Consider the following 11301-nt stretch of genomic DNA (forward strand, 5'->3'; position numbering starts at 1 on the left):
AATAAATTATAAATTTTTATTAATTTATTAATTATTTTATTCTATATAATTTTAATTACCACAACATCATAAAGCAAATTTCTTTAAGCCATATCATACAGATTTAACTGTCTCTCACTTCAAGGCTCAGTTTTCTAGTATTGTTTCTTTTGTAAGAGAAGAGGCACAATCAACTAAGTATCCTAATAACCCACAAATATGCAAGCTTAATCTGGTATAATTTTTTAATCACTTTTATAAAGCCTCTTTCTTTAAATGAATCTGTCTGTAAACTAATCTTCTGTCTCCAGTCTCAGTGCTATCTGCTGGAAACTTCTAGTCAGAAATCAATTTTAAATCTGACTGGTTTAGTTGAAAAGTCCTCAGTTCCAACACACTCGAAGTGGGTTATCTGTAATCCCACGTACTGTTTGAGGAAGCACAAATGAATAAATAAGAGCCAATGTGTTGTGATAAGGCATGAAATGATGACACAGACACTGCTGCTCTAGAGGGGAACAAAAAAGACACACTTTATTTTCTGACTCCAACATTTATAGATTTCTAAAGGTGACAGTGGATTGGAGGGTGACAGTGCCACCTCTCCAATGCCACTGGACAGACCAAGGGTCCATCAATTCTCTCCACCTCCATGAAAGAATGCAAAACATAGGTTATTTACAGAACTGTGTGTGAGAAAGTTTGTTGAAAGAATGTAAACATCAGAAGGCTTAACAAAGTCTTACAAAATCAGGGCGACACCAATGAGTACAGGCAGATCTTCTGCCTTCCTCTATGGGTCAGTCTGAAGTTGCTGACCAACAACTGATTGTCTCAGAACCTGTTAACCTATCATTTCATATAAGGTGATCCAGGAGCAGTGGGAAGGAAGGAAAGCATGAAGAACATACCAGCAACTGTGGCTCCCGGTTTTCATCTACTGGAGGGAGACCCGTTATTATTTCTAGTAAGACCTAGGAGGAAGAAAAATCAGAAGAGAAAATAAAGCACAGAATAACCCTTAGCATATATATGATCTGCAAAAAGGAGCATGACCTCCAGCCTGTCAACAAATACTCTCAGGATCTGTGTTTGTACAAAGATTTCCTATACAATTCATTGGTTTTGTTCCTACCTTTATTTTCATTAACTGTTATTAGCAGTGTGGGTTACAAATTTCAACACAAGTTATTCTCACCCTACATGGTGCTCCTTCACAACAAAACTGAAGGATTTCCAAAGTATTCACACATAGTTGGGCCCACCTTCCCATGAAACTAAATACTGTGAAGGAAATGGCCAATAGAGAGTAGGGTCTTGGATCTATTCAGAATAGGTTCATTTTTCTTCCAAATATTAAGCACATGTCTTTTTTGTACTCAGCTCTAAGGCAAATCCAACATGGACATTGTATTTTTGGTGTTGAATATAGCAAAACACAATTTTGGACCATTTTCTTAAGATTTCTTTTTTAGCCTGAGTTACACTTTTGTGCAACACTATGCAAGCAAAAACAATGTTCCACGCTACTTCAAACCACATTTAGCTAGAACCTGAACTATTATTTTACTCTTGTCTTTAACACAGCAAATCAACATATTCAAATTATTTTAACACAGTCAAAGTTTAGAAACACTATCTTAAGAAAATATCTATTGGGAAAAAGAAAAATTATAGACCAGAGTAATAATTTCATTTCAGATACTCTTGATTTTCTGTGCTTTTATCATTAACAAAATAAGTCATATATTGCTTCCCATGTTCTACTTACTACTCCAAAACTGAAGATATCAGATTTAGGTGTTATCTCTCCTCGCAGAGCTTCAGGTGCCATGTAGGCTGCTGTTCCAACAATTCTCTCAGTCATGATTGTCTGTGTGAATGTTACCGATGCTCTTGCGAGGCCAAAGTCAGAAATTTTGGGCACATATGTATCAGTTAATAAGATATTTGCACTGGTGGAGAGGGGAGGTGGGGGAAAAAACAAAAAAGAGAATTTTCCCAACAGTACAGAAAATAGGTTTTAAAAGGTCTAATAATTCTTTAGTAACCAAATGTTAACTGCTATTTTGACTATCTTGAAAGCTAAGATATTTATACATTACTCATAAAACAAGTTAGGTAAATTTAGTTTTGTTGGAAATTGCTCAATTTCAAAACTCATTCCTCTAAATAAATGAAGAACTGACTGCAAGATCCATCCAAGGAAAAAAAATAGACACTCCCCCACCCCCCAAACCTTAGAAATACAAAACTTTATTTTAACAGACCAATTATGTTACATTTATAGTTTGTCTTTAAGAGGGACAACAGAGAATACTTAGCTCTGATCAACTTCTACTGGATCATAGTTTAATTCTTACAGTCTAAATCTCTGCTCAGAACTAACAAAGGCATATTTTTTACACATATTATCTAATACTATGTCAACCATGACAAATTCATGTTGAATGAATAATACTCTTATTCTTGTCTTGAAAGAAAACCAGAAAATTTAATTACTGCTAGAATATTCTATGTGCTGCGTTTTCACTTGACCTCCAGCTTTTACTTTCCTTAAAAAAAGGCAACCCTGACAAATGAGGCTCATCTTAAAGTCCTTAAAGCTTTCATAAAATACTCAGTGGGACGAATTACAGCAGAAATCTACTGGGTTTTAAACTTGTACCACTTAAAACCATTTTAAAATAGCTTGATTTAATATTTATGAAATCTTCATTCTCTGATCCCTTTAATGGAACTGCAAGAAATCCACAATGCCTGATATAACATATAAAACTTGCTAGAAAGTTATACTTCTAACTTCTCCTTCTTGTTCACCAAACCCGAACAAAATTAAAACAGCTGTAAGTTACAAAGGATTACTTGGTGTTAGAACTGCTAGAAATAATGCTAGATATATGACCACTCCAAAAGGCCAGACACTTGTCAAGGCATCATCCACCCACTGGTCTCCTGTTTAAAGCTCAACTTTAAAAAAAAAAAAAAAAAAAGAGAACAAGAACACAACTTCATAAATCTAAGCTTCTTATCAACTTGAGTCAGTCCAAAGAGTGGTCATTATGTTTGGGTACACCACAAAAAGCACAACAAATGCAAATTTTACTGCAACTTCAGGCTTCAAATGTGATCTGAACTATTTCTTGGGCATAACCAGTCCAAAAAAACTATGAACAACTGTGAGAATACCCATTAAATATTGTCCCCTCTAGCCTAAAGAAGCTGTTCTAATGCCTGTGTGTTTATGAATGGTATCTACACATCACAGCAAAATGAAGACTGAAGTAATCTTCTTAGATGTCTCTTCATCTTAACATTATCTGGGAGTGGCAGCACTATTAATAGTACCAATCAAATGTATTGAACTATTCACACAACAAGTTGCAAAATGTTATTCAAACTAAAAAAAACCCAAACCCAATTCTCTAAAATTATCAACTCACAGCAGTTAGAAGGGCAGAGGCAGCGTAAGGTAAAAAAGTGCTTCCCTTGCAGTCATTACACTTCTCCAGAGGCTTAAGCAGGGAAGAAAGAAGAAACAAACTGTCAAAGCAGCAAGCACATACATGAGGCAGCTGAAGCAAATGCTCGTACCCCCCCAAGCTGAAAGGTCACAAAACTGAATTTGCCTGTGTTTAGCAGAGTTGCCAGAAACCAGAAAGCTACTGAAACATTCATCTGTAACACCCAATCAGTCAGTTGCTCCTTCTTAACCACCAGAAGGAGCACGGCACTTGGGGCTTTGCTTCAAAGATTTGGGCTTCTTTTTAAAAAAACTAACAGAGTAAACTCTAGCAGGAAAGAGGAAGCAAACAGCAACAAAAATACCAGAAAAAGCCAACCAAACTCTACAACAAAACCCTCGCCTATTCTGAGTTCTGATATCCATAGAAAAAAACTCCGGTATAACAACCAATGACCATTCATTATCATTGAAGAACCTTGAACTTCATGAACCTGACTGAAGTAATTTTACTGTATTCATAAAAAAGAGGAGTAAATGAAAGGAGACACTCTGAAGAAGTGTTCTACAAAAAGGAAAAAGAGAGATGTGCTTTTATCTGAAAAATTCCCTACTTAAAAATTAATTATTCTTCAACAGCAGCTTCATTAGAAGCAGTTAGAGAACAGAACTTTTTGTGTTCTCACGGCACTCAAATAACTATTTGAAAGTAACAGATACAAATTACAATTTAAGATATATATTACAATTTACATATTACATTTATAACACAAATTACAATTACAATGCAAAATTCTCATGGCTGGAAAGCTGTCTAGCAGCTAAAGGAACTGGCAGAAAAGGAGCCTCAGGGAAGACCTTGCACTCTACAATTAACTGTCTGAAAGGAGGCTGGAGCCAGGTGGGGGTCAGTCTCCTCTCCCAAGCAGCAAGCAATAGGACAAGAGGAAATGGCCTCAATTTGTGCCACAGGAGGTTTAATTAGGTGCTAGGAAAAATTTTTTCATCAAGTGAAACACTGAAAGAGGCTGCCCAGGAAAGTGGTGGAGCTACCAGCCCTGGAGATATTTAAAAGACATGTAGGTGCAGGCATCTTGGGATGTGGTTTGGCAGTGGACATGGCAGTGCTGGGTTAATGGTTTGACTTGATGATCTTAAAGGTCTTTTCCACCCTAAGCAATTCTATGGTTCTAGACCCATAATTATCTTCAGAAGTCTCTACTGGTCATGTCCTTGTGGTACAGACAAGATTGTGGAGATGGATGTCACTTGCAGAAGATTGTGCCCTTGACTGAAGTAATTCTTTTTGCAGTTTGTTCTCTCTAAAATTATTTTAACAGGGGAAAGAGGAAAAAGAAAAATTAAAATGTGAAAATGCAGCCAGCAATAGTCTGCAGGTTTTACCTTTTAATATCTCGGTGAATGTGATTATTTTCATGCAAAAAGTTGATGCCATTTGCTGTACCTTGAACAATTTTACACCTCATATTCCAAGGAATTGGTGGAGTTTCATCCTTGATTAAGAAGAGAGAAAGGCAAGTAAAAATCAAAAAAAAATATATATACTCACATAAACCAAACCATACAAAAACCCTACAACCCAAAAGCGACTTCTTGCTATGTTTTGTTGTTTTCAAGTAGATGATCAAAAACACAACCAGCATACATTTCTTAATTGACTTGGGCAGAAATACATGCCTTTGTCACATTACATTATCTTCCTGCATTTTGCCTTAGATTAAGTTGCCAGTTGCAAAAAATGTCCTTGGTTAATGTTTGATTGTGACCCTCCAAGGCCAGCTGCTCTGCAAAGACCTATCTGTATCTACTGCAACTCCCAACTTTGTACTAGCCCTGATACCAGAGCCTTCAACCCAAAGCAAATAATTCAAAGCAAGCCACAGTTTTTACTAACAACAATAAGTCAATTTTCCAGCGTTTTTTGGACTTCTTGAGAGTTTAGCTTTACTCGTGCTAATTAAACCTCAGAAGTAAGGACATCTACATTTAAAAACCAGTCATCAAAAATCTTGTCAGTGGCCAAGCGAAGCGGATTACAGCATCTCACCATTCTACCACCTTCCTTGCCTGTTCCACATCCAGACACAAAGATGACACAAACAAGAGTCTGTACATCAAACACATCCAGTGAAGTCACTGGATAAATTAAATTATCAGCAAGAACAGATATTCAAGTAAATACATTACTCACCTCTCTGATCTTATTAGAAAAATATTCTTTCTAGTTTATAGATTCTGATTTAGATTCCTTGATTTATGCCATAAATATGTCTATTCCTTGTAAAGGAAGAGACATTTATTTCTCCTTTAGCTTTCAATTATCCCCAATCTTTAAAGATCCCTTGATGATAACAGCTAGTTACATTGATGACCATTTTCATATACATCCTTGTTAAGTGCTGCTCATTTCTACAGATAAACTTGCACTGTCCTTAGGTAAGACTTAGTCTCTCTTCTGCACTGATTCAGTTTAAAAAAAAATAATTGCATCTACAGCAGTGTATACAGGCAAACAAATCAATCTAAACTGAGACAGCAGTGCTAACAGAACTGGTTCTTTCCCCAAGCACTGCTATTCATTCTCATCAGAGCACCACTTTTTTCCTACTGGAGCAGAAGTGTTTGTGCAGCCCTACAAAGGGAATGTCTCCTGATGAAAATTAAATTTTTTTTTCACCAAGTATTATTTTATCAGTCTGGTCAGTTCCCTAATCCAGATCTTTCTCCAAATGACAGATGCTTGCACCAGTACAACCAGAGGATCAGTGCAGAAAAAAAAGCAAGCCCAACATTTTAGGTCTGGGGACATGGGTGGTTGAAGTAGCACCAATATAAAATGTTCACCAGATTACAACCTCAGAAGCTGCAATTGTTTAGTATTAAGCAGATTTTTTTTGAACTCCTTCACAAATTAACACAGACACTGATCTACTACCTTAAGTCTGGCTCGTTATTGGACTGTGTGTCCTTGATACACAGAGTCACCTCACAAAACCAAAGCAACTTGGTACTTAAGGCCAAGGCTAGAACATACACCATTTGATTAAATCTTAAGCATTTATACAAAATAATATTTTTTTTAAATTGAAATTCACATTTACTTATGTACTTCAGAAAGAGATAAGCGGACTATGAGCACTGTGTTATAACCACTATCACAAGGACAGTGAACAAGGTCAGTTTCACAGATTTTGCAGAATCTCAGGAGAGAACATGCCAACGTAAGAACTGGGAACAAGACTGCAGCACCCTCTGCACTGCCTCACACAGGCACAGTCAGTGCAAGCTTCTACGATGATTCAGATAGCAGTACATGACATTGCACTGACAGCCTGATTTGACTTTATCTAAAATGTTTTTGTAAAATCTTATTGGAAGGACACTTGTTATTAGAACACAAGAAGAAAGTAGTAAAACATCATTTGGACATCAAAGTTCAGTTCCATTTGAAAGACATTCCACAGATTCCTGTACTTGGGCAAAGTAAGGCAACTGGAAGCTAGAAGAGATTTCACTTACCAGACAAGCAAGCCTGTCAAGCAATGAACCATTGGGCATGTATTCATACACCAGACATGGCTGAGCACCATCACTTGAGAAACCAAGTAATTCTACTAAATTTTCATGCTGACACCTACAGAAAAAAAAGAAAAATCTGTTCACACGTGCTCTGAAAGACTCTCAACATCTGAGGAAAACACAAGGTAGAGGGAACTTGGTTCACAACTACTTGTTTCACCTCTACTGCACAAAGCCAGCTTTGTGTGGTGATGTTTTAAAACAAACAAAATGTGATTGTGCTGTACAAGAAACATTTTCAGTTAAATGTTTTCAGTTAACATTTTCAGCAAACTGTTATCTTAGAAAGACAAAAATTATATAATGATGTACTCACTTTGCCATTATGTTTATTTCTTGCTCAAACTGCTGTTTCAAGTCCTGAACACTAACATCAACCATCTATAAAAAGAAGTATTTGATATTAACATCATTGGTTCATAATAAATGCACAGTTGTTCATTAAAAAAAAAAAAAAGAATTTCAAGCCGTTCTTAGTTAACTTTTCACAATACACCTGCTACTCAGTCCAAAAATAAAGTAACAGAATGTGACTTTAAATTCCTTGGAATAATGTATAAGTGGATAAATGGATCCAGTTTCAGCAATCAGCAACTTACTCCATTCACTGCAGTCACACCCTAATAGCACTTAATTACCAAATTCACTATTCACACAAAACAATGGTTATGAAGACTAAAAATCTGTGACAATTTAGCTTGTGAATCTCGGCCATCCTAATCTGAAATGGAAACCATCTTAGGATCCCTTCTCTTCTGGCACTTCTTGAGGGTGAGGGGAAAACAACTGGGGAAGCACTCTGCTCTTCCCAACACCTTGCTTAGCCTCTCAAAGGACAACTACAGAGAAGGCAAGAATTGGCTCCTGTGACTGTGCTGACTTGCAACACTGATGGGACTAAGGATAAGTTTCTTAATCCAACCAATATATAGGACAGTGACAACACTTGGAAATCTATCATTCACCACTTTTCATAATAAACAACATAAACAAGTCTATTCTATAAAGTACACAGTCATTAAAATGAAAAATCCCCAGGACAACTCACAGCAATGAGCTTCTTGACAGCCACGTTTTTGCCATTGATGTAGCCTTTGAACACAATGCCAAAGCCACCTTCTCCCAGTTTATTACCTCCAGCTGATTCTGGTCGCACATCAAAATTATTTGTAATGCTTTCCAAGTCATGAAACAAAAAATTCTGGAAATCTGAAAGACATTGACATTTAGCATAAAACTATGTTTTCGCTTAAGGAACAAGGTTTTCCGTTTCAGTTCCCTTGAAACAAAAACTTGCTACTGCACAAAACCTGACGTAGTGGAGCCCTACTTCCAGCTCTGTAATGAAGATGCCAGAAACACAAAAGGAAGGCAGATAAACCTAGACAATTACCTGTGCATCATTTTCTTCACAACTAACACTGCAGCACACATCTGATTGTATTTTTGATTCATACTTGTAATACAGGCAGCAGAAATTAAATGTGTACAGATCACAGAGAGAGCCACACTGCCTTATATGCAAAAAATACACCAAGGTTACATCATGTTCCTGGCAGCAACCCAAATGTGAACCTTTAGGAAAGAACAGACCAACCATACACTTTCCTAAAATGCCTTCTTAAATCATCTTTTCTCCAGCATTCTTAGTCATTTCTGACATACAAAACCTAGTTTCAAAGCATGAGACACTGAACAGTCTATAAAATAGGTACTGGAAAAGCACAATAGGATTACATGTGGCAAAAAAGAAATTGCAATTTAATTAACAGTTAAGTTTTCCCTAAAAGTAGGTGATTTATTGGCAAGATGCTGTTTCCCACAGATGTACCATGACAGGAATAGTCATCATTCTCATGCACCACCATGATTTATTTCACATGGGGTGAAGGACAGATCAGCAAAAAAATAGCACTGAATTCTACCAAAGTAAATGTCTACCTGTGTTACTGGACTGTGAGCTGCTGTTTTTTTCACATGAGTAGGAAGAATCTGAATGCTGCTTCTCAGTACTCTGAGCTAAAGCAGGCTTTACAGATGCCACTTTTTTTTCTTGTACAGGTAGTTGTTTCTCATGTATAGGCAAGGTTTCCTGTGAAGAAAGAGGTAATGTAACTTCCTGTGGCATCCTTACAGCTTCTGAAAAGGGAATTTAGAAAAAGCGTTAACTACATTAGGGACCAGAGAAAAACTAAGTAATGTTAATGCCAGTATTTTTGAAAATTAGGAAACACATAAGAATCACCAGGTTATATTGTGCCACTATGTGTAAACTCCACCACTCTTATTGAAACTTGAAACTCTTACTTAAACTGTTATTACAAATGATAGAAAGTATATTCACTTTTGGTTATTTTAACCTAATCCTTTCTGATTTTCAAGTTAGTGTGAAGTTCTTTAGCATCTTAGAAAACTGAGAACACAGTACAAAATGTTCAAGAGTAACAAGTTACCTGGAAGCAAAAGGCTTGCTGGTGCTAGGAACTGATTCCTTATCAGCAGATCCACAAGATCAGCAACTGTACAGTTTGTGGTTCCCCAGTCATAAAGCAATTCACAGGTGGGGCTCTTTCCCATCTGTACAAATGCCTCAAATCTCCTTAAAAGATAAATATTAAGACCAGTATTAAAAAAATGAAAAAATTACCTCAAGAAGCATGAAGGGAAAGAGATCAAAGGCAAATGATAAGAAAAATCCACACTGAAAAAAAAAAAATCTGAATGTACTGCAAAAAATCTTCTGAAAACACAGCCAAAAAAACCTGGACACATTTAAAATCAGAATAAAGGCATGCAAAATATGGGAAAAACTATGGGAAATACACATATGCAAAGCTTCAGCTGTTTGTCTAGGGTCCATAATATACTGGCATCTTGGACTAACAAAGAAGAGAATGTCAGCCAGCGACAGAGAGCAAGTCAGACACAGATCAAATGGCAAAAATAATTGTTTTACATCCACCTTGAATATTTTGAGATGGGCATTAAGAAGAACAGGAGAGCCAGTATTCTGACTGACTTAATATTATTATTGAAAGAAAAACAAAGATTTAATACCACCATTACTAGAAAAGACTGGAAATCCAAGATGATATGTACAGCATCTAAAAATCTTTGAAACAGCTTCAACAAAGATTCAACAAGCCCTTCAAGCAATGAGGCGCTTACAAAATATTGCAAGCAAACTTGTTAGTTTTAGGCCTCGGGCTCCTCACATTTATTGGGCATTTTCTTGGAAGCAGTGAATTAGGAGTTACAGTACAGCTGTCTCTTGGGCACCATAACATCAACGCCTACTAGTCTTTAGGGTACACAAAGTTATGCAGCCCGTGCTGTATTGCTAAAAATATCCATGTGTGTGTTCTAATTAATCCTAATTTCCTTAGTCAATTTTCTGAGGCTTGCTTAACACCCGAGCTGCAGTAAAATTAGGAGTAATTACCTCGCGTTCCCTAAGGAAATGGGACTATCAGACACAAGCGCCCACAGCACAGGAAGTGCGGCAAGTTAAGGTAATGGGAAGGAAAGCGGGATTAACAAGGTATTGGTGTCGAACGGGAAATGCACGCGTTTAGGTTACGGGACTTTGATGGAGGACCTTATGTGCGCTTGGCTATATCTGCTTTCACCGGACGGGTTGGTTATATCCACCGCAAGTTTCTTCCACCCTTCCTGCGGGTCGATGAACTCTGCCAGCCGCCTCACGAGCCCGTAGCTCAGGCAGCGGACGAACGTGGAATCCGTCACGGGCTCGCCCATCCTCCGCTCCTGGTGGGACACAGCGTTATCCCCGCGGCGCTCCGGGAAGCGGCCGCCCAGCCAGGGGCCACACCCGCCCCCGGCCCGCCGGGGCCGCCCCAGCGGCGCAGCTCCCGCCCACCATTGCCGCAGCGACCGCCCCCTGCACCCGCAGCCGGAGCGGTGCCGCCCGGAGTCCCCTCATGCCTCACCGTCGCTCCCGGCCCAGCTTCCCGCCGGGTGGTACCGGCGCACCCCTTCCCCTCCGCCTTTTACGCTTCCCCTTTAAGGGGGCGGGGCCCAGCCCCCCGGTGTTGTTGACGTCACCGGCGCGGTGATGACACAGCGGAAGCGCTCTCCCACCTGGCCCTCCCATAGGCGGTCAAAAGGGCCCCGCCCCCTGCGCGCCCCATGTCCGGCCGCGAGGAGGCGGGGCTCGTCGTCTTTCCCCCCGGCCCTGGGGAACTTGGTAACGTCCTTAGGCCCCGGTTGATGAGAGGCGGGGCGGAGGAGGAATTGGC

At 38.8% G+C, this 11301-nt stretch overlaps 1 protein-coding gene across 4 annotated transcripts in view; it reads right to left on the reverse strand.

Annotated features, from left to right (window-relative positions):
• The window catches only part of IRAK4 (interleukin 1 receptor associated kinase 4), a 12089-nt gene extending 949 nt beyond the window's left edge, over positions 1-11140 (reverse strand). Inside the window, exons 1-10 of one of the 4 annotated variants that reach the window (XM_041399064.1) lie at positions 10993-11140; positions 10641-10810; positions 9496-9641; positions 8984-9181; positions 8091-8251; positions 7359-7423; positions 6983-7097; positions 4847-4956; positions 1751-1934; positions 891-953 (exon numbers count right to left, since the gene is read on the reverse strand). In XM_041399064.1, the coding sequence (XP_041254998.1) occupies positions 891-953; positions 1751-1934; positions 4847-4956; positions 6983-7097; positions 7359-7423; positions 8091-8251; positions 8984-9181; positions 9496-9641; positions 10641-10801 (1203 nt within the window). In that variant the 5' untranslated portion in view covers positions 10802-10810; positions 10993-11140. Of the gene's footprint in view, positions 1-890; positions 954-1750; positions 1935-4846; positions 4957-6982; positions 7098-7358; positions 7424-8090; positions 8252-8983; positions 9182-9495; positions 9642-10640 lie in introns of all 4 variants that reach the window. The other 3 variants (XM_041399067.1, XM_041399063.1, XM_041399066.1) reach the window with 3 other exon arrangements.
• Positions 11141-11301: the final 161 nt, after the last annotated feature.

This window comes from Onychostruthus taczanowskii, unplaced genomic scaffold (genome assembly GCF_017590055.1).
Source record: "Onychostruthus taczanowskii isolate IOZ18803 unplaced genomic scaffold, ASM1759005v1 scaffold153, whole genome shotgun sequence".
NCBI classification, from domain to species: Eukaryota; Metazoa; Chordata; class Aves; order Passeriformes; family Passeridae; genus Onychostruthus; species Onychostruthus taczanowskii.